The sequence below is a fragment of the Python bivittatus genome, unplaced genomic scaffold, assembly GCF_059951505.1.
Source record: "Python bivittatus isolate LINGU-HERP-01145 unplaced genomic scaffold, Pbiv_v1 ctg000120_np1212, whole genome shotgun sequence".
NCBI classification, from domain to species: Eukaryota; Metazoa; Chordata; class Lepidosauria; order Squamata; family Pythonidae; genus Python; species Python bivittatus.
The window spans coordinates 5724857-5748871 of record NW_028277037.1 but is presented as its reverse complement, the minus strand read 5'-3'; the positions used below and the strand labels follow the sequence as shown (position 1 = coordinate 5748871).

At 37.2% G+C, this 24015-nt stretch overlaps 1 protein-coding gene across 1 annotated transcript in view; it reads right to left on the bottom strand.

Annotated features, from left to right (window-relative positions):
- Nucleotides 1-905: 905 nt before the first annotated feature.
- The window catches only part of HGF (hepatocyte growth factor), a 67731-nt gene continuing 44621 nt past the window's right edge, over nt 906-24015 (bottom strand). Inside the window, exons 9-18 of the mRNA XM_025169403.2 lie at nt 20460-20587; nt 17937-18039; nt 16151-16290; nt 13612-13650; nt 12794-12890; nt 12227-12304; nt 11382-11525; nt 10821-10927; nt 6580-6725; nt 906-5949 (exon numbers count right to left, since the gene is read on the bottom strand). Of these exons, the coding sequence (XP_025025171.1) occupies nt 5782-5949; nt 6580-6725; nt 10821-10927; nt 11382-11525; nt 12227-12304; nt 12794-12890; nt 13612-13650; nt 16151-16290; nt 17937-18039; nt 20460-20587 (1150 nt within the window). The 3' untranslated portion in view covers nt 906-5781. The remainder of the gene's footprint in view (nt 5950-6579; nt 6726-10820; nt 10928-11381; nt 11526-12226; nt 12305-12793; nt 12891-13611; nt 13651-16150; nt 16291-17936; nt 18040-20459; nt 20588-24015) is intronic.

Sequence of the window (24015 nt, the reverse complement as noted above, 5' to 3'; positions counted from 1 at the left end):
TGCTTCAGTCTGAAGCTTCAATTCTGTCTCTTCATCTTATTCTTCACAATGTCCTGGTGGACATTTTTTTTAATTAGAGAAGACTGAACCAAAATAGAAATAGGTCTTCCTTTTCATTATTAATTATGAATATTTTGACTTCTTCATTAAGCAGCTGGGTTCATTTATTTTTTTGTAAATTCCCCCCAATTTAAGTATCAGACATATTCTCTTATACCAATTCTTTTCTTTTCCTTCAACTTTTCTGCACACAGCCACCAGATGCATTGAAATGGTTATAGCGGTGCCATTATCCAAGATCAAAGCAACTTTGGACTATCCCTAAATAGGATCTGTCTTAGGACACATTATGCCACTGCAGCCTGTGAGGCCCTGAGCTACTTGGGACCAGGTTCCCTGATTGACCTGCTCTGTAATAATGAAGATGGTCTATTGTTAGGCCCTTGGAGAAGTCCTATTGCATATTCCTAGAACTGTAGGGTGCCATTTTTGTGGTCACTTATGGACAGGCTTTTCTGTGGTGGGATCTATGTCCTTGAAGGACCCATGCTCTGAAATCTGCATAATGCTTTCATACCTACTCAAGACTCCTCTGTCACCAAGGGCTTTGGATGAACATGGAACGAACATTATGCCTTCATTTTCCTTTCCTACCACTTTTTACTGTTCATATATTTGTGGGAAATATATTTGTATATTTACTCTGTGCACAGGCACCCATACATAGACACCCATATGTACATATATACACCAACACGTGCATACATTTTTAGTTTATTGTTATTATGTATTTGACATTTTGTATAAATGCATAAATCACTTGGAATTATTTTTGTATAGGAAATGGCATAAATATATTAATATATTATGTATTAATGGTAATATATTAATACATTATTGAGATTTTCATGCCATTCCTTCTCAACATGTTGGCCTTTATATGATAAATAAAGGATATATTCAATGCTTTGATAAAATATTTTATTAATATTAATCAAGATACAAAAATATCAACTTTAATGGCTAAGTGATGTCTTTACTTACAGAATTATTATAAAGTCAGAGCCATAGTTTTAATACATTTCCAAGTGTCACATCAATAAGCAACTTCTATTGGAAAGTATCAAGGAAAACAAACCACTATTATTTACAGCACTTAAAAAAATGGAGTGACTCTGTGAATAATGAATTTGCAAAAATTAACGAGATTTCTTTCACTGGTGGGCCAACATTCATGAATTAATAATATTCCCATCAAGATGGAAATGTTTTGTTTTGTTTTTTAATATGGCAAAGTATATATGAATCAACCCTTCCTGGCAATAACCTACTCTAATTTCTAAACTAACAGGAGTCAAATATTTTTTGCTTCAAATGACAGTACAGTCTTTTAAAAACACTTTCCCTCTCTGTTGCCTAAGCAGGTATGTAGTAGCAATTAAGAAAAACAATAAATTAAAAGATTTTTCTTTAAAAAAAATAAAACTTAAACAATCTATGGAGGACAAGTTCCACCCTTAAGACATGTCAATGCATTTGAAACAATGAATTATACTTTTAACCTTAAACAAAATCTCCTGTATAGCCCCTCAAATGGGCCCAGGTTTGGAAAGAAGCTGTACAATTGTTGGTTATAATTTTCTCTGCCAGGGAAAAGAGAGAAATTGCCTTTTTCATAGGAAAATGTTCCATCGGTCATCCAGGTATGACCAAAAAAAAAAAAAAAACTTATTAAAGACATGGGTGCAGGTTTTAATTGCAATCCTTGCATCATGCTGAAGAATCATGGTGCTAAAGCAAATATGGACATGAATAAATGAAATATCATCTGTTTCTTTTGCTTTCAGGTACTATCTCTACAAAAAGCTTAGGGGTAAGGAACGATAAAGAGGCTCATTTTTACATCATCTGATTCTTTCTCATTCACATGGGAAGACTTGGAACAAAGCTAGAGGTGGTTCAGGAGGCCACCAAGAGGTTCACAGACAACCAGGTCTAAGATACGGTATTTTTTATTGTCCCCAATGCTCTTTCATTAATGAATATTGACCTTGCAACTTCGGGATAGCAGCTTGGCAGAGGGGAGAAGCCTCTTCAAAGAAAGAATAATTGCTGATGGGTAAAAGAAAAATAGCAGGACATGCCTTCTTTATCCCATCTAACGTGGCCCACAGAAAAAGAAACAATGATAATACTACTTTTGCAAGCCAAACAAAGGAGCATTTTGATTGGTTTTTCTCAAACAGCTGCTGACCCCCAATATTTCTGAAAGGGAGGGCAGTTTTAAAATGACTTCACTATGTGGCTGTGGGTTGTTTAAAGAAAAGCAGGAGAATTCTAGAGTCCAAGCTAGGAATACACCAGAGGTGATTTTGAAGCCCTATCTGTAATTTGCAGAAACCAGGCATGATAATTCTTATGGCGTTCTTATAGAACGTTCTTCTTCTTCTCTAGCATGACCCAGGAACACATGATAGCCTGCAAGAGTTAGTGATGACGTTTGCAACTGACAGGAAGACATTGAAATAATGTATACTTTGGATTCCAACATTAGATGCTTTTGAACATTTCTGGGCCTCAGCTGCCTGAACTGAGAAAGTTCACAATAATCTATTCATCACAGATTAATTCACCACCATCTCTCTCTCTCTCTCTCTCTGTGTGTGTGTATACACACAGAATCCCTGCGATCTCCAGAACACATATTACATTTCTCCACATGACAGTATACTAGAAGATGAACAGGACAGGAAAAATAACCCATGAAAATGAATTCCAGAAGATGATCTGATGGACCAGGAATTTCAGAAGTAGTCAATTCTGAATTATGCACTCTATACAACTCATTCTAATGAGACCCAGTTCATAGCAAATATTTTAAGAAGCCTTACACATCATGTAATAATACCCCTATACATATTTTATATATAAATTCATATTGTCTTCTGCCCAGCAGAAGCTTATAATATTTTAGAATAATTTTTATTACACCAAACAGAATGCCTGCATACATAATACAAAATGCCTGCACATATTACAGAGAGTACATCAACCTTGAAAAAAAATGCAAAATGAATTACATTTATAGTGTCATGAATATTCTTTTCATGTACATAATACAAATATATACAATTGAAGAGGGATAGAAAAGCAGAGAGGGAAAACATTTGCCAAATAGCCTACAATTTGGAAAAGTGACATTAATTTATCCCGGCTAAAAAAACTGGCTAAAACCAAGATTCTTGGTGCACAAGTTATTTCTTGCCTTGGATTATACCCCAGTTCAGAGCTAAGTTTACACTGAAGTATTAGAAACATTAATTTCACAACTCCTACCCCATTTTGCATTTGAGGTATTTTAGTTCACTGTTTTCATAAAATTCTGAATATGTCACAACATCATGAATTACAAGTCCTTTGAACAAAGGCCAGGAGAAATATGCAAAACCCTTATATAATTCTTTAGTTGATTTTTGTCTCATTGTTCTGATATTAGGAAGATGATATAATAGAACATCCATATACTAGGAACTGGTGGAGTACGTATGACTGTACTGGAAAATATGGAACGCTTCACACATTACATGTAGAAGTGTATACTTAGAATATATTTAAAATGTGAAGGCAAGAAGGACATGTTTGGAAATCCATGTATTAAACAGATACATCCACTAAAGAACTAAGGTTAGCTATGACTCTCTTTCAATTTACACTTGCTGTCACATTCGTTTGCTTCTGTACTATAAACATCTGTGTGCTTCTAAAATCTGAAAACAGTCTTTCAGGATGTGATTGCAAATAGACATAAATATACTGAAGAAGACGCATCATAGTTCTTTCAAACTACAAAATGGATGTCTTTATCATATTAAAAAAATAGGGTCCAATATCTGACAGTTTTTTGTTTTGTTTAGATTTTTTTATCCCACCTTTATTATTTTTATAAATAACTCAGGGCAGCAAACATGCCTTAATACTCCTTCCTCCTCCTATTTTCCGCACAACAGCAACCCTGTAAGGGAAGTTGGGGTGAGAGAGAGTGACTGGTCCAAAGTCACCCAGCCAGCTTTTGATGAGAATCCACATATTTAAACCTTTTATCTTGAAAAACTAAAGCTTTAAAGTGCAAAGGTTCATATAGTATCCTTTAGAAGGGACTTACTGTGGTTTACGGGTAAGACATACTCCTATTTTTATAAAATCAGAATCTTGCATGTTGAAGGAATGGTAATTCCTAATAAAAAATAAACTTTGATCTAGTTATTTTCCTTGCCTAAAGACAAATCAACAAACATCAAACCAGGAGGAACTAAAAGAAATCCTAGGAGCTCTCATCAGATTCTGAGTTCTCAGTAAAAAAAAGGTCCGAGTATTTTATTTTATTTTATTTTATTTTATTTTATTTTATTTTATTATTTTATTTTATTTTATTTTATTTTATTTTATTTTATTTTATTTTATTTTATTTTATTTTCTGGGATTGAAATTACCTGCTCCATGATGTGTGTTGGAAACATGACTGTAAAATAAAGGTTTAATTTAATTTTCATTCTTGATCTGCTGGAATTTTATATGGACAGCACATAAGAGGTGTTAATGCTCTTGCCATTTCTATGGCATAACTGAAATTTCCATCTCTAATATTATGTAATGGAATGATCAGCAGTTTAGAAAACTCTCTACCATCCCCTGCTTTTTCTCCACCCCCAAATCCTAGATCTATCCTTAGATTTAGAACCTCATGTAGGTCTGGCAAACATGCAGGAGTGGAGGAACGAATGAATGAATGAATGAACTAATCTTTATTACAGCCAAAGGTCAGAGATAGTGGGAGAACCGTTTGGAAGGCAAAGTGGTTTAGAAAGTTTACCTTCTAAAGGAGAAGCAATAGCTGAACTTAAAAGAAATGGGACAGAGTGAAATTTGTAGGTACAAAAGAAAAAAAAAAAAAAAGCTTAAACAATACAATATGCTTGGTCTCCAAAGAATTCCTTTATGTATGCCTAGCAAGATGTTTGCCACTTTCCCCCCACCCCCCTAATGGTGATCCTTCACCTCTCTTTGTCATGCATCAAGAGCTTTTTAAAAGGAGATTGCTCTCAAAGTAACAATAGGTATCCATTGTTCAATCACCACCCAACCATAATAGATGTTGGTTCCATTTATGGACTCCTCTAGAAAAATTACATTCTCTCTATTGGAAATATGTCCCATAAAGAAATTGGGATGACTTTCACTACCATTATGGAATGTACTTCATGAGTTAATCGCTAAACTGGGTTATAAATCCACAAAGCCATTGATAAGTGTATCAAAATATAATTAAACGATTAGGGGACAACATTGTCCCTGGCTTATGCACACATTAAATGCTGCTTAAAGATGAATTCAGAGCTGTGAATGGTAAGGAACAATACTGCAAAGGGTGTTTATGTCTAATTAACACGCTATCCTAACCAGCAGCCTAGAAAAAACTGGACCAAGGGTAGAGAATGTATATTTATCCAGCCATCATATTAGCAATTTTGCTTTCCCATTCAAGTATCTTCAGGAAATAAGTCACCACATTTGCTTACCCCACTGTTCACTTCACATGACGTAGCCAGAGGCAGAATGGGACAGGAAGAGCCATAAATATCAGTTAAACTTGACTATTATCAAGTAAATATTTGATGGATGACATTTTTTTAAAAATCAAGGATTTCTCTATTACACTGCAATTTCCCACTTTCCACAAATGTTCCCAGAATGGGCATTTTCTTTTCTGGCTGGGATCTTCAGCTATGACCTGTATGTCATTAAGATCTTGTGTATCCATTTGGAGTAGAAGGCCACCTTGACAAAAATCCCAGGCCGTTTGGGAACTGCACATCCTCGCCCGGGGATGATCACTCCCATGACTATTTTAATTCTATTCTGTTCGCAGACCAGTGGACCACCATAATCCCGCTAGAAAAAGAAAAACAGAAAATCGATCACACATACATGTTTATAGAAGAGAGAACAAGAGAAGAAAAGTACCCCAGACATGCCTTATAAAACAAGGAAGGACCAATGTACTTTTTACAGTATCATGAGAATGTTTGATGGCAAATTAAACTTGATAGACTAAAATGAATAACAAATCAATGGCAATAGGTCATCTCTTCAAAGAGACTTCTTATAGATTCAGAATGCAAATATTAGCCTGAATCTCTTTTGCTTCACTTCTAATCTGATCTGGGCTGGGGGCAGTGGTAGCTAAATTAACTATATACAAATTTATCTTATACAAATGTTGTATCTTCTCTTCTTCTGATGGAAGTCAGAAGGTCTAAAACTTTCTAAATTAATGCCTTCATTGGTGACTTGACATGAAAAATAAATTCTACTTATTTAAACATAAAAGAAGTTATTCTACAGATTTTTAACATAGTTATGTATACAGAAAATTCCATATGGGGTCGTGATTAGAGGAACTGAGGGCAGCCAGGTTAAAAGCTCCAGTTAGCTACTGGGTGAACTGGAACCTAGCTCAGTCTCTCACTGTTTTGAGGATTAAATGGTCTGCTGGAGGAATGGATATCCATCAAGAAGTACCTCACAAGTTCCACTGCCAATGCTCTCAGCTCGAGCACACATTTCTGATTCTTTCAGGACTACGTTTCCTCCAAAATCCTGATTGCAGCGCTCATTCCCCATAATGATCATATTTGCTTCTTGAAGTCGCCCATCAAAGGTTCTTGCTGAAATTTTGAAGAGAAATGACTGTGTAAGAAACTGCAATGCTCAGTTCCCAATCAAAGCAACTCCCATTGAAACCAATGTAGGTTTGAAGAAAAGTTCATTTATTGAGAAGTAGTGTACAGTTCTAGAGCATTGCTGAAACTAAAGCCTGCATGCACCAAAAGTTGATTTTATCCCCTTCCCAGTGCACCTCCCCACTACTGTCTCTCAGCCCCTCTTGCACATGTTCACGGTTCTCTCCCGGTCTCACGTTGGCACGACCTTGGGCATTCCTGAGAACCAGATAACAGTCCAACTGCGCCTAATAGTTCACCTTCCAACCTTCCCCCCCACCCTTTCCTTTGTAATGGCAGAAATGAACCAAGCAAACTAGCAAGCCGGTTGATTGATTGTGAGGATTCTGACAGACTGTTCTTTACCCCATCTCATTGATTGATTGATTGATTGATTGATTGATTGATTATTTGCCATCAAGTTGGTATCAACTTTTAGTGACCGCATAGAAAGATATTCTCCATGACAAACTGTCAACATCTCCAAAAGACATACTTTCCCTTAAACACACCCTACTTCCACCCATGAAAATGTCATTTACACTGGTCCAATTAAACCAAGAGTTAGTTCAAATAATGATACAAATATTTCATTGCAAAATACTTACGTGATCTGAAGAGAAACCATTCTATGCAGCTTTCATAGATTTTAAAGGAGCTTTTAATTTGATTTCTAGGTCCAACCAGTGGCACAAATTACAAAATTCTTCTATAGACAGAAGGCTATTATTACTAATCTATGATAAAACCACCATAAAAGTTAGATGTAGTTCCCAGGGATCTCATTGACACTATACCAATGAGATCCCTGTTAATAGGATCTCATCATCCACCAAAACTAGCAGAGAAACATTTCAATCCTATTATATTTTGGATGACAAAGTGTTACTTTCCCAGACTCTGGGAAGGGCACTGCAGGCATTGGCCAGTCATTCTGTTTCTGGAACTCAGGATATTAACTCAACAAGACCAAGGTGGTCACCTTTGCGAAATGCTCTAAATGACTTTAAATCATCATCCTAATTGAGCAGCTTAATAATTTATATACCTAGGCACAGTTTTCCATGCCATGGCTTCAAGTAGACTACATAGAGAATATATTGTAGAAAACATCCAGAGAGCTGCTGCAGCTTTGCAGTAATTTTTTTGAATTTTAATAAAGGGACTTTATTCATCCCAGCTGCACTCTGAAGGTACTCAGTTAAAGTTAGAGCACTGCTGTTATTTGGTGCCCAGTTAGGCCCTATCATTCAGAGCAAATTTCTTAGGCACATACTTCAAGTCCACTGGACTGTCTCAAATATATTTTTCACCATAAGCCTGGCATCAGCAGGATTGAAACCAACACTTGGTTATACATTTTAACACACTGGATCAAAATATACTTTACCCTTGTAGGTCCAACCTCTTTATTGATTACTTTGGCCCAAAGCAATAGACAAAATGTTGGAACTCCTTGGATTGTCATTAACCCAACTTGGCACATTCAGGTACAAGCATGCAATAGTAATATTGAGGCAGTGGATTGAGGACACTGATATTCAGGTACACCTGGTATCTCTTCCCAAGGATATATTCCTGGCCAGATCATTCATCCTCCTTAGATCTGCTAGATACCTAGGTCAGATTAGAATCCTTAAACAGTGAACGGCATTCTCCTTGACTCAACCTGATGCCCTTCCTACTGCGGTCATAGAAGGGAGATACAAACGTATCCCATTTAGGCGAAGGTTTTGCCCGTGCAGCAAAGGGTCCATCAGAACTGTTAAACATGCTTGATTAAATTGCCTATTTTATGCTGCCACATGGTCAGAGTTGATAACTCCACATTTCAGCAAATTTCCCAGTAGTTCTAATCAATTTCACTTACAGTTTTTACTATTCACAACCCCATTACTCTAAACGAAGCTGCATTCTGCTACATCATATGCAAAATACATAAAATTGTAAAATTAACTGGGACTATCAGTCAACTGGCGGCACATTCTGCATATGATATAGATATGCAAAATGTGCAGTTTATATGATATATATAACCTGTTTTATGCCATTTAGTTTCATTATGTACTAGTCTTTAACCATAATAAAGATTTCTTCTTCTTCTACATTTCATTGCCTTTCTTGAAAAAGGGAGTGGATTTAAGTTATATTTTATTTGGAGCCTGTTTAAAACCATGTCTATAAAAGCTATCCCCATATACACAATTTCACTGAAACAATTTTATCCAGTCCTGGAAAATCAACCTCATTAACCTACTATGAAAAATTAGTTACCATTCTGGCTCAACATTTAGGAGAATATTTTTTCTGGATTGTACACTGTACAAAAGTATAACCAGTAGCGCTTTTCCTGCTGGGTTTAATTAGCTGAAATCATAAAATAAATTTCATGATGCACACAGTACATTGTAATAATATAATATATCTTAGCAGGGTCCCTGGTAAATTATGCTATGAATGTGCTATGTTTATTATCTGTCTGTCTCTATTCCTCTGTCTCCAGCATTAGGTGCATTGAAAGTGCAGTGTGGACAAATGAAGGGCCCTACATTGGTCCCTGAATGTCTTTTTATACTGTTCTGTCCATCATAGCTGAAAATTAGCAATGATAAACTTAGCAAGCCTTGTAATATGGAAGGAAGGAAGGAAGGAAGGAAGGAAGGAAGGAAGGAAGGAAGGAAGGAAGGAAGGAAGGAAGGAAGGAAGGAAGGGAGGGAGGGAGGGAGGGAGGGAGGGAGGGAGGGAGGGAGGGAGGGAGGGAGGGAGGGGGGAGGGAGGAGTCCATCTAAAGCTAGGAGGAGGAGGGATGGGAAAACTCTAACTGTGGCTACATGACTCCCTTTACTTTTTATCATTACCCCACACATTGAAGTAATCACCCATGGAATATCTTAAGGCTGGGACTGAACTCCAACATATTCCTCTCCCTTAAGACATAGTTGATGAAAGGATCTTCTATGCATTGAAAAAATAGAGCTGGAACTGGAATTACTAAAATTGTTGCGGTTCTTTCATAGGGAAAAGAAATCCATGGGACTTCAAAGAAAGCCAGAGAAAGAAGAGGGAAAGACAATGGATTTCTTTAACATTGGTGTGCAGGGAGAAAAAAATCCAAACAATTGATACTTGATGCTAGCAAGCGTATAGTTCTCAAATCAGCTTATTACCAGCACTTTGAAAACTTATATGAGCAATTGCTTAAATCCAAAAACATCTGTTGCCCCACAGTTGCGGTTTCCAGAAAAGATAATTTTCTTCTCAGTCTTTTGAATAGTTCCTTAAACAAAGGCCAGATTTTTGAAAAACAGTGCCACTGAATTCAATACTTAGGGCACAGAAATCATTTGATAAGGCCAGGAGACCAGGGAACACCACCTATCTTTTGATGGCATCAAATACTTTCAGCACCAAAACAAAAATAAGTCACAAAATTGGTCTCTTTACGCTCCCAGGAAACAATCATGTTAAGTGAAACCTATTTCTGACACGTTTACTGCCCGACATAGGGTTGCCCTTTGATTAAAGAATGATGGGAAAATGTAAGGTACCTTTTAAAATCAGATTTAAGAAACCATATGTATGTGTGGGCTTGTGTGTTTTCTTTCACAGATTAACAATGGGGGGGGGGGATTTCCCACAGTAATTTATATCATCTTCAGAACATCCTTTTTTGCCTCTCAAAATTCCTTGGATTTGCCTCCCAAACAGGAACTTCCTAATTTACCTTCTAATTTCCTTTTTACCAGGTGTAACTACTGCATGTCCAAACCATTAACAGCAAGTTTGTCTAGCACTTTTTTTCCCCATGCATAGACCTGAGGAGGAGCATCTGCAAGGTGATGGCAGCCACAATAGTATATTCAAAACCCCATCCATTTTTATATCTGCTGCTTGAATGACATATGTAAAAAAGGGGTGGGCTTTGATTGCATATATACAGCCACCACCTTGACTCCCCCTCCCCCATCCCACAGATGCCTCTACACATGCACACATACAAACTAGGATCCGATGTGCCTATTCAGAAGTTAAATTACTTACTTCCTGTGTGTCCCCATCCATAAACACTGCAAGTGGTACCATCTGGAATGGTGCAACCAGAAATGGGCAGGCGGATAATAGCTACAGCATTATTGCTTACTGCTGGCCTAAAAAAAAAAGTTTTTTTTTTTTACAGATGGAAATTCTCATAGGTAGGTAAATTTAAGGGAGACAGTCATGAGACAGGTTAGTTTTACCCTATTGATGATGTGTTGTTGTGCTAGCAATCCTGCTCACTATGAGAGGAACTGCATGTTCAGACTTTGGTCTATGTGTTTGGCTGAGGAGCCAAATGGGCGAAGCTACCATCCTGTGGGATCATGACTGAACATCTTCTAGGGGCATTGTCACATTATGGACTCCAGGGCATATGTAGAGTCAACGGGGTAGGTCTTCAATTGTGTGACTGTGACTGACAATTTCACTTTTTTGACACCCCTGGTTGCATACAACTTAAACCCTTCAGCTCCCATCAATAGCATGGTTCTACACTTCCACTGACTCCAGTGGAAGTGGTCAAGAGAGAATTGCCTATAAAATATTGGCGTAATTGCAACCAACCTGGAAAGTTTTAGCAATACTAGGTCTGATCCTTCAGGGCCATAGACCAATTGGGAAATATTCAGAACTTGTTTATGCTTTTCTTCATGAGCTCTTTCCACATTATGTATTCCAAGCCAAGCCTGATAGTCTTTGAGATTATGCCTAAAGAAAGCAAATTTCATTGGCAATTGGATTATGGGTCAATAAAAAAATAAACCAGGATGGAAGGTAGATTAGATATTATCTCCTCCATAGGCTACTTTATCTGCTTATTTCCTTTGTAATAATATACTTAGAGAACCACTGCTCAATTTAAAGAAAGGTAGTTAAAGTAGAGTCAGTCTCCCCTCTCCCTGCAATAAAATAAATCACTGAAACCATGAAGATGTTGCCATATTTTAGCCTCCAAAAGTGGAAACTGGAACTATTCCAAAGTTCACATTGTGAAAATGTGTCATCTGTACTAACCCCTTGAGTTTTTACTTTGAACATGCATTGAAATAACAACAGTAGTGCAAACAGTTTTAACCCTGCCATTATTGAAGAAAAACATGTTCAATTCCTAGGCATGCACTGGCTAACCAAAAAAAAGGAAACTTCTCTAGACAGAATGTAGAACATTTCCAAGAAAATTCACAAACTAAAATAAGTTTATGGTTCTACAGTCAAATGCTCTGAATGTTCCAGAGTTGCATCTAGATACATTATTATATAGAAGTTTGGGATATTTTAACATCCCCTCCCCCCGCCCCATTGCCTTTTTGTGATATCAGAAATTCAGCATTGATGCCACTCTTGTGTCAAAATTCAACTGTAAAAGATAGGATCCTATTACAAGCTCTTGTAAAAAGTGAAATAGATACCTAGAGAGAAAACACTGTTTTGCTGTCAGGACCCAATCTTCTTTCACCAGTGAACCTCCACAGAAATGTCTGCCTCTGCTGGAGAAACCAATGCATGGAAAAGTTACTTGGGGTCCAAACTCTAATATAAACTTCACATCTATATCATACCATTTGTACTTATTCCATTTTGCTTTAGACATTAGACATTAGGCTTTGCTCAGACATGGCTGGGAAAATGTAAACAGTGGATTGCTTATCTGATGTTAGCCAAGTGGGCAAATTTAATGATTGCAAAATTTAAGATGGCACTGCTAATTTGGATTAATGGAGAGAGCTAGACAATACCTAAGCCATTAGTTGAGACAGATTTGGAATGGTCCATACACCAACCTGAGAAACAATCCTTGAATAGTTGCTCCTCAAGAGGGGATAATTGGCTTCTTGCAGAAAGAATTTAAAGCTGCTATGCAATCCATAACTAGAATTTCTAGATCTCAAAAATCATTTGATGTAGGAATTTGTAATGTGACTTTATGACAATGGTGGGAATCAGCCTAGGGAAGAGAGCTATACCTCGGTTCTTACCTGTCTTTCAAACTAACCATCCATCCTTTGTCAGGTTGGGTAGGGATTCCATTAACAACTCTTAGCTGCTTAGTAGAAGCACAAGGAATGATGGCAACTGAAATATTCATAATTGATCAGGTTACATAATATCCCCACATGAAAACTCACCACATTCAGCAGTTTATAGAAATATGTTTAAACTTTAAAAAAAAATGAACAAAGCATTTTCCCAAAAATTCTGTAAGCTGTTAACCAACCTAATGATTTCTGTATTAAACTGTCTAAATCAGGATTTCTCAACCTCAGCAACTTTCAGATGTGTGGGCTTCAACTCCCAGAATTCCCCAGCCAGCATGCTGGCTGGGGAATTCTGGGAGTTGAAGTCCACACATTTTAAAATTGCTGAGGTTGAGAAACCCTAGTCTAAATCAGTAGTGTCTACCACCATGCAGTTCTTATTGGGGTAAGACAACCATAACACAGATCTTACGCTTAAAATATAAATCAGAAAGTATGAGTGAAAAAAAGAGTTGTTGCTACATAGTAAAGAAAATAGTGCGATAGCCTTGGTTAGAATCCTCTCATTCATTCACTGGGTTCCATATTTTCTAATTTATTGGACTTACATAAGCCCCGCTTAAATTTACAGCCATAACCAAGCCCAGTCATAAAAAATGGCATGTCATCATCTTCATCACATCGTGATGGAATCATGTACTAGAGTCATGATGTCAGACGCAGTACATAAGTGGTGTCATCTATGAGATGATGTCATTATTTGTGTCATCATTGACCTCCCCTTGGCCGTCCCATCATGGAAATTTTTGATTACTTACTGTCTAAATTGCTCATCATAGGAACTGGATCATTCTCACCTAAACAGACAATGCAATGCAATCATGTCATGATTAGCTTTACTGAAGGCACTTCATTTAACAGCAGGAAATGTTTCATGTCATGCAAATGGTATGTCTCTACTGCCTTGTCTGGGACATATGTTCAAGAATTCCTTCCTTTGTAAATATTTGTGTGTGTTTCCTAAGAAGAAGAATCTGGTTTGTATTGTCAGAAAAAACCATTTAGATGCATGCACTAGCTTCAAGTGGAAGAACCACGCTAGTGTAGAACAAAGACACTCATTTTTATTACTTTTACAAGTGGCCCTCGGTGTGTGTTTTTCAAATTGCAGCTAGGGAATGTTCTTCTATCTGGGTGACATTTTTTTCCTGAAATATCCCACAAATGGATGTTCAAAAAAGCAAGGGTAGACTATGTGTAAAGAAAGATCGGTACAGCAGGAGAAAAAATTATTTTCACCTTCACAATGCTTTAGTATGATGCTTCATCACTGCCAAAACTGCTTTCAAAGGACACTACTATTGTTGTGATTGTTGCAGAAGCCCTTTGCTATTTTCAAATAATGACTTTCCCAGCAATTTTACAGCCATCTGTCCTCACTGTCATTTTTTCATCCCATTTCCCTTTCCAATTTTAGCTAAAAGTTCTGCAAAAATTTTACACTCCACACAAACAGCCAGTATTTTAAATTTTCTACACATTTTTACATTCATCAGTGTGGGCTCTGTATCTATTTCCACACTTTCTAAGAAGCACACCATATTCCTTGAGAGATATTCCACAACACAACACACAGGAAAATGAGGAAATGTACACTTTAGTTGGTGGAATTTTCCCACTATGATATGCTTGTGTAGAAACTAAAGATATATGCTATATTATTCACTCTATACTTTGTAAGTGGAATGATGATGTTTGAGTTGCTCTAAGGTTTTTTGGGGGGGGGGTCATACAATATTTATTAGAATTAATTGAATTTTGCCATCATTTGTAGACAAATATATTGTGCTGGATTTCACAATGCCCCAAATAATATCCCAGAAGCACATAAATGAACTCCCAAGAATTACTGAATATTTTGGTGTAATTATTAGATAATATCCAAAGCAGATTTGGAAAATGACCATGGTGAGTAGTATATGTATCTCTATTCCTGAGGGTGTATACCACTTTTTGGAATAAGTTTCAAAATGTTGTCTTCTTATTTAAAGTAAACTAAAGGATCTGTTCATAATCCGGTACTTGCCGTTCATTTTCTTTTCTTTTTTTTAAAGAAAACTGTATCTCCTTGAGGAATTAAATTGACAAGAGCTAAAATAGGTTAGAATTAGTGCCATGGGGGTAATAAGGAAGAACTAAGCCGCACGCCTGCACCTAAACAAATTTGTATTACAGGCTGATAAATATTCCAGAGATGGTTGGATAAATAGCTACAAAGTTCTCCCAAGAGTCCACCACCTCACCAATCCACAGAAAGCTATTAAGAAGAACCAGAGAAAGTCTCTGCCCTGAGATATTTCAGGGGATAAATTAGTTCTGTTTGAGTAATAATTCCATTGCTGAAATTCCTGTACCCCCATCCTTCTCAACTTAATAAATCTTATTAATGAAAGCTCTGCGAGATTCTTACTTTGGAAGTGTTACTTTCAGTTTGAGGTAGCTGCCAATGGTAACAGCAATTCATATTGAATTATTACTCATATTGAATTAGTCGATACCCTAAAATATCTTAGGGCAAACAATTATTCCATTTCTTCTTAACAGTTTTCTTAAGGAAGTGGACCTCTTGGCAGATAATGAACAACCTTGCAGCTGTCTGCTTACCAACAGTCTTCTGAATATCAGCCTGTGAGCTAACCATTGGACCACAGCCCCCTTCGAGCCTTCTTCTCCTCCCTCATCCCTCTTGGAACTGAAGTATCCATTTCCCTCTCCCTTATTTTGGGAAAAACCTGACTGAAACCCAACAGAAGGCTTGAAGAGTGACCACACATTGTACAAATCTAGCCCAGGATATATTTCACTGGGTCCTGTATACTGTAACTGCAACTACTAGACATCTCTTAAAGAATCACAGAAAGTTCTTATTGGCTTTCATTTCCCCTTTTCAGATTAGCAAGTTTAAGGGGAATCTGTATTTCATATTGCCAGTCCTGAAGATTACCTAAGAAAATTGCTAGTTGCTAAGCTATTTCTCTTTCTTTGAAAATCGCAGAATATGACGATTTAAAGAAAAAAAATTTTTTTTAAGTATTTGTGCAATATTTTTCATTGCAATAGTGTATATGTCGAGTCCCATTGCAAACTGCGATGATGTCAAAATGACCACATCTGCATCATGATGTCATAAAGCAAATGCCACTCTTACATATTTTCATCCTTGCCATAAGACACAGCCCTTCCTTGATGGCATTGACAAGCACAATGCATAATTCCTCCCATCAATGGACCCCCATGTATATGCCTTGCATTGACATTAGGCAATTCCAGCTATTTTGGTGTGATCCAGGTACATACATCTAGATATACGACAATAATCCCAAGGGATCTGAGGATTACTAGTATAACACCAAGGACCGTGTGCATCATCATCGGGATTACGACAGTAATTTTTCTTCAACTTGCTTATATCTGGGTCTTTATATATAGGTAGATGCCTAGAAGGAAAAAAAAAAAAAACCACACAGCTCTAATATCAACAGTTTTTCAGAAGTATATACGTTATCTAATTAATAATGTAGTTATGAAATGAAACAAATAAATTGAACCTTGCTGGCATTTGGCACAATGTTAAATCAAATTATGATGAAGGCGATTCAGAAACCCAAGAACCACAGAAGCCAGAAGATTGTTTCAGGAAAATAGGACAGCAGAATTAGAAATTAAGAGTGACAAGATATGCCACTTGCTATATAACCATGATTTAAAAAAAAGAAAAAATCTGTTGAAATGCAGATGCACACACATTAAAAATGTATTTCATGCTCTTTGAGATGGGAAACATAAAGAGTGAAATCCTTTCCAACAAGTAGAAGCCACATTAAATTTAATACCTCTTCCAAATAAAGATGCAGAAGAACCAGTAAATGATCTGGAATAATGTGTGTGTGGGGGGGGGGGGACAGCCCCTTCATGAAGCCACTTCTCAAATTTGAGGCCAAGATGTTGTGGTGGAAAAGAAAATGCATGTATGTACGTGTGTCTCAGAAGTGAGGGTGCCTTGGTCTGAGTGTGCTGAAAGAGTTGTGAATCTATGTTCGTAAGTGTACTGGAGTGTGTAAGCCACAAAAGAACACCATGTATTCAAAAGTATATTTATGTAAGGGCCAGCAAACTGTTGATAATTGCATCAAGCAATGATTAGTTTTCTCCCAACCACATTGTAGAAGACTATTGCACTTGATTCAGAGAGGCATGGATTCAAAGGTAGCTTAATCCTGAAATAAACTTGGACCAGTCACTATCTCTTAACCCTGGCCTATCATAGAGGAATGATAAAATAGGATACAGGCATCTAGTCCGCTGTAGTTTCCTTGGAGAAATGCTGAAATGCCACTGTAATAAATGAGCCAGGGACAATAGATAGCCTTGGTAAGAAGATCTACGTATGAAATCCCACCTGAAAGAGGGAATCCAGCAACATGGATTCGAAGGTGCTCACAATACCTCCAGAAGCCCTCAGTGAAATGCTAGGTACAGTGAAATCTCAGAAGATTTTAGGAGACAACTCTACAATCTTTCAAGCTTTGGGGAAAGTATTCTTGAGAGTTCAAAGGGTGAGCGAGCTGAAATCTCACATGATTTACTAGGATTTTTTTTTTTTAAATAATATTTTAGAAATTGCCTAAGATTACATGATGATACTCCAAAAACAGTGAAAACTCTGAAGCACAAAAGGGAATTTGGTGTTGACTACTGAATTTAACTGTAACTCTTCCTAACTCTTTTCCTCAGACATGTAATCTAATTTTTTTTTTTTGGGAACGACCATCCTATCTATCTATCTATCATCTGTCTGTCTGTCTGTCTGTCTGTCTGTCTGTCTGTCTGTCTGTCTGTCTATCTATCTATCTATCTATCTATCTATCTATCTATCTATCTATCTATCTATCTGCGTTGACAAGAAAGAAAATAAATGAAGGCTGGTGTGGGTCTTCCGGGCTGTGTGGCCGTGGTCTTGATGTCTTGTAATAAATGAAAGCTAAAATCGGAAACCTGGAAGCCATCTGAATGATATGTTACAATTTTCCACTCTGACTAGGGTAGAAAATAAAACATTTCTTTTAATTAATTTTGTACATACCTTCTTAAATCTTGAATGTTTTTATCCCACATAGAGCAAGTCAAGCCAAACCGTGTCTGGGCTAAATTGCCCATATAATTCGTCCCATTTCCTCGATAACAATCTGTGTGTTTTTGTTTTAAAAAAAATAACGTCAAATTCATTAAGAGAAACTATTGAATTATCATTACTACTATTTGAGATAAAGAAATTCTTTCTAGACCTTTGTGAACTGAAGTTCAAAAATGTTTAAAATATAGAGTACACTGTACAAGATAGTATAACACAGAAATACAGATCAGTTGAATACTTTAATAGGAAATATGTAAAAATGTATAAAAATCCATATGTATATGGATACAAGAGAGGTCTGTAGCTAAATAAATATGTCTCAGGATATAAATAAGTAATCCAGGAGTAAGTAAGTAACTTGCTCTTGCCATCTACTGCAGATACACTGGAGATGTTTTAGTTTAAATGGTAATTTGTTGACTGTGAACTTGACAAGGTCAGCCAATGCATTAACGTATCTGAAAGCTGCCAGGATATCTCATCACTGTAGTTTAAATCCAGATGTTCTCAGCAGGCTGCAGCAGAAATGGATAGTTTTTACATTTGTAGGAGCAGCTTTGCTTATTTGCTAAAACCCAGAGACCACCAGCTAGATAAAAGTAAAGAATCCCTTGAGTCAACTTTGGTTCTCGGTGACTAAATGGGCAGGTCTATGTAGCTTTCTTGGCATCAGTCCAGAAGTGGTTTACCAATGCCTTCTTCCACGTTTTTTTTTAAATTTACTACTTTAGTCTGGGATTTTTGGGTGGTCTCCCATCCAAATATAGCTAGGTCCAACCCTGCTTAACTTTTTCAAGATCAGTCAAGGTTGCCATCAGCTATAGCCAAAAAGTAAAGATTCTATAGCAGTGTTTCTCAAACTTGGCAACTTTAAGATGTGTGGACTTCAACTCCCACTATTCCCCAGCCAGCTTTATAGGTAAAGTCTTTCTCTCCCTTTCTGTGCCACTCAGTTGCTGTTGGCCACGTAATTTGCTTCTCAAATGGATTGCTATTTCCTTCTTCCATAATATTTAGATACATAGAGATGCATAGATGCACATACACACACACATTTTCCCAGGATAGCCTACAGCCATAGCAGTTCACAAAGGTCTCCCATGCAAGTCCAATCTTGGTAGCTTTCTGACAACAGCTAAGCCAAGATCACAAAAGTGTTGCCACCTGATTGCTGAGCCTATCAACCAGAGCTGTTTACAGTATCTACTGAACCATTTGCTAAACCCTTCAAGAAGTGGGCATTTATCCCTCTTGTTCTACATCAGTGTTGTCCAAACTTGGCCGCTTTAAGATGAATGGACTTCAACTCCCAGAATTCCCCAGCCAGCATGGCTGGCTGGGGAATTCTGGGAGTTGAAGTCCACTCATCTTAAAGTGGCCAAGTTTGGACAACACTGTTCTACATCTAATAGCAATCTCTAAATAGCTCTAAATAGAGCTGTGTAGACCACAGACTTTGCCACAGGCAACCAGTTCATATCCAGCCAGTTGAGGCACACTGAAGCCAAGAGAAAAATGCTTAGTAGAAAGAAAAGCCACTTTGTTACTTACTATTATTAAGCGACTAGGTAACAAAATGGCTTTTCTTTCTACTAAGCACATCAATCAGGTACAAAACATTCCTGGCTCTTACCAGTTCATGTATTTTTGCCCACCACTGTCCTAGAGAACTTTATTCCATAAAACAGAGGTTAAGAAGCAGAGGTAGTAAAAGACACATGAATGCTAATCTTCATGATAAGGCAATGGTGCCGGGGACAAAATCTTTCTATCATCACAACATAACACATTATGGTCTATTTTAACACAGATGACTAATCAAATAACATGTAACAGCTTTGCAATGCTGATGAATGTATTATGCAACCGCATCATTACAAGCAGTTCAGCACAATATGAAAAATGTAAAGTCACGCTGTGAGTCACACTGGACTCTTACTGACTTCATGGCCATGTAGTTTTCTTGGCAGCCAAACAGAAGTATTTATTGACTTCCCAGTCTAGCCTTCCATACAACTCAAGCCCAAACCTGTTTAGCATGGTTCAGCCAGATGCTACATGCACACTCTATCAGGAACACTGAGTCAAAGGGATATGTATTTTAAGAAGTATAACATGATATGTTGATGCAGTACCCTGAAATTTCAAGTGTGCAAATATGCCCATTGCTTGTGCAGATGAGGGAACAATCCAGGCCTTGGATACTACCGAATCTGAACTGCAATACGTGTATATCAAATACTATTCAGGAAAACTTAAAGAAGTATCTGCAAAGAAATAACTAATTGTCATAAAGACAAAGGGTTTGTGGGAGCTTCAGCTTAACTACAGCATTATATTCATTTTTCCTACAGTCATCATGCATAACAAAATCTCTATCATACTCCAAGTCTCGAGGATCACTTTGGGGGAGATTATAATAATCCTTAGTATGTTATTTTAAAGTATTCTTATCTAAGTAGCTGGTGTTACCTTGCTCAGTGGACACATTGCATTTTGGTATTTGGGAACAATCCCCAATCCGAATGTTTGGGTTGGTTGTAAAACACCAGGGTACCTCAGCTCCGTCTGGGTTTCGGCAATAGTTCTCTCTTAAATCCCTGCAAAAAATAAGAAGAAGAATAAAGATGAAAAATGTGCTAACATATGTCTGGCAAACTGCTGGGTTTCTCTCACATAAGCAAGAAAAGTTACTTGATAACTGTGTCACTAACTCTGTACTGCAGAAAAATGAATGTGTTAAAACAACAATAGCAAGTGTGCACACACATTTTTGTAAAACAGGAAATTCCAAATGCTAGACAGCTAATAACATCATTTCAATTCATAGTAATATAGGCTTCTGCAACACTGACAGAAATATTTCCATTCTGTGCATTCATATCCAGAAACTGTAAAATCAGTGCTGCCCAGGATATTTTCTCTCTTTCTTTCCAAGATCTCTATCCTACCTCAATGCTAATGGGTGAAGATAAAAGATGTAATACAGAAACCAAAGGAAAAAAAGGGAAATGCATAGCATAACGAGACACCATGAACAACTAAGGGCCAAAAGGTGCTCAAATAAGATGATTTTAACCTATTTGTGGAATAGGTTAGAGTAGGATCATCCATAGCCTGAGATGGCCACCGTAGAAATGAATTATTACTTTGTTCCCTGAACTTCCAAGTACCCTCTCCAGCTATCCAGATGGACTATCAGTTCCTATCCTGCAAAGCATTGTTTGATACATCCCAGTGCTGTGCTGTATACGTTTTAAAGATAACCAGCACTATGAATTGAGGCTAGAGAAACAGCAACTTAAGAACTGGTGATACATTATTTTTTTGCCTATTGCAAAGGCTTCCATGCAAACCTCAGATACATCTGAAACTGATTATTAACTCCTGCCTTCAGGTTTACATTAACAAAATAAGCTCCCACCTATTGTTCTGAATGGATCTTCATGTTATATAATCACCCACACACACACACACACACCCTTAGTTTTATCACTGATTTAACTAGGAAACTGGAACCTGTGTGCAGAAGATACAGCTTCAGAAACTTTCTGCATGTGTTACCATTTCAGCCAAGTCTCTAATCTTTGGGTAATCTCTTTAAAACAAACTCTCTGCTTATATTAAAGCATCAATCTCTGGAAAACGCAAATATTACTCTCCGTTCCCCCACAGAGTTCAGTAGAGCTTTCCATTTCCAAAGACTCTTTTGTCACCATCCAGGACAATGGGTGATAACTGTCTATAAAGGAAATGTACCTCTAGTCTGAGTCTGTTTCCAACATCACATTTCCCCATATGCATTTTTAAAGAAATTGTATAAGGTAACCAAAAATCCATGAAGACTGGAAGTCATAAAACCCCTCAACTTTCAACACTTCAGCACTTTATATATTGAATATTTGAGCTTGAATTTTCTTAGTTTCAATAGCTGAGACTTTTTTTTTAAAATGCAGCTAGGAAAATACTATATCATCAAAAGGACACTGAAATTGACAGCAAGATTGTAGAGTTATACCACTATTTTTGTTAAGATACAGTCCAAATAATATTTCAAAGTTTCTAAGGGATTCCAAGAGAATGAATTGTCTGAGAAAACTACAGGACTAGGTCCTACCTTCCTTCTTGCATGGTTTCAAAAGGTTTCTGAAGAAAGAATTTATAGAAGATACACAAACTAATAACTACAATTTATTAAATTTGGCTAACTATTATGAGGAGGAGAAACACTCTCAGATTTGTACATGCTTTTCTTTAAGGCAAAGCGTTACACACATCTGGCTGAACTCTTGAAATAACTCACTCCAATCCTCCATGATTGATTGACGTAGGACAGTGTTCAGAGTAAAAGCCCAGAAGACTACAATAAGACTTTTACACCCTGGTTCCTTTACACACTTAATCTGAAAGAAAGGTCTACAGAAAACCACAGAATTTACTGAGCAGACATCTACAGGACTGCAGTGAAAAGAATCGAGTTCTGTGACCTGAACATAGGTCTCTAACTCCTCATTTTATTCCTGCATGCAAACATCATCAATCTAAAATCTGGACTCTAAGTAGAAGTTTCTAAGAAATTCTCTACCCTTTGGTGGGACTTACTTCCTTAAACCAATCTGAACTCCTGCTGACTATGCTGTTTTCTTGGCAATAGGTACGGAAGTGGTTTTCTATTGCCTTCATCCAGGTTTTTTTTTTTTTTTTTAATTTCCCAATCTCACCTATAGCTCTGAAATTTCATGGTGGTCCTTCATTCAAGTATTAACCAAGTCTGACCATTTCTTAGGATCAGTCAAGGTCGACTAAATGTTGCCACCTCTTCTGGGTACTCCTAATAATTGTGCTTAACCGTTCTAAATTTTGAGCAGCTGCATAAATTATCTTCAACATTCATTCACCAAACCAACTGAGTGGAGTTCCAGAGTGGTAGAACAAAAGTTTATACGAATACAATGGTTGTATCAATGTTCTAATTGACTTGTCCTGTTTTGAGTTTTAATTCTTCAACATGTACCCAACAATAGCATCAAGGCAGTTTTTGATGTTAACTTTAAATCATATGCTGTAGAAAGCAGATTACTGTTTTCTTTCCCAACAATAGTCATAGTAGAAATGATTTTATCAGGCTTTAATTGCAAGTAGGCAAATGAAAATGGAAAATGCAATGCCAAAATGATAACCTTATATCTACATTAAATGAAATATGATATCATAGATGAATGCAGGATTGTGCCCTCCTAAGTTTTCTTCTAATAAAGTATAAGTACATAAATCAAAGTCTTGCTAAATGGCAGCACCTAGCCAATTTGGGCTGACCTTGAAGACCTAAGCAGGGTTGAATAGGATTGTACTCAAATGGGGTACATTTTTTCCAGGGCTGTAGGTTTCAATAGGAAACAACTCCTATATTTTTGCCAAGGAAACAACCTGGAGACACCAGGAATCAAGCTCAGTCTGAGGAAGTCGTTAGATAGATGAAGCAAAATTGCTCATCTGTGGGTTCCTTCTCCTAGCAGGGATAATGTTTCTTTGGAGATAGTTTGTGGCTTAATATCTAGGAACTCTTCCTCAACTGATTGACCTGCAGGAGTATAGACTATAACATGCTCACAGGATAAGACTGGAGCTGTTGGGCATGGGGTTGGTTAGGGTGATGTATACTACCTATTCCACCACCAGCAGTATTCTCAGAGCTATCCAATCCTGTTTGTTCCCGCAGCATCATTTTTCGGTGACATCAATCATCTTACACACATAAGCATTCTGCTTTGAAATCTATGCCATTCCTCTCTCACCAAGGCAAGAGAGGGAGACAAAACCCTTCCACGACAATGATTTACTTCACAAGGAAGTCTATTCATAATCAATAGGACTTCTTCCCACATACGAGTGGGTAGGACTTTCAGTTTTAAGTGAATTTAATAACACTGAAATGGAACTTGGAAAGAGAACCACTTCATGGAGAATAAAGACAGTTTACAGCACCCTAATTGTAGCATCCCCCTAAATAACCTCCTACCTATTTTTC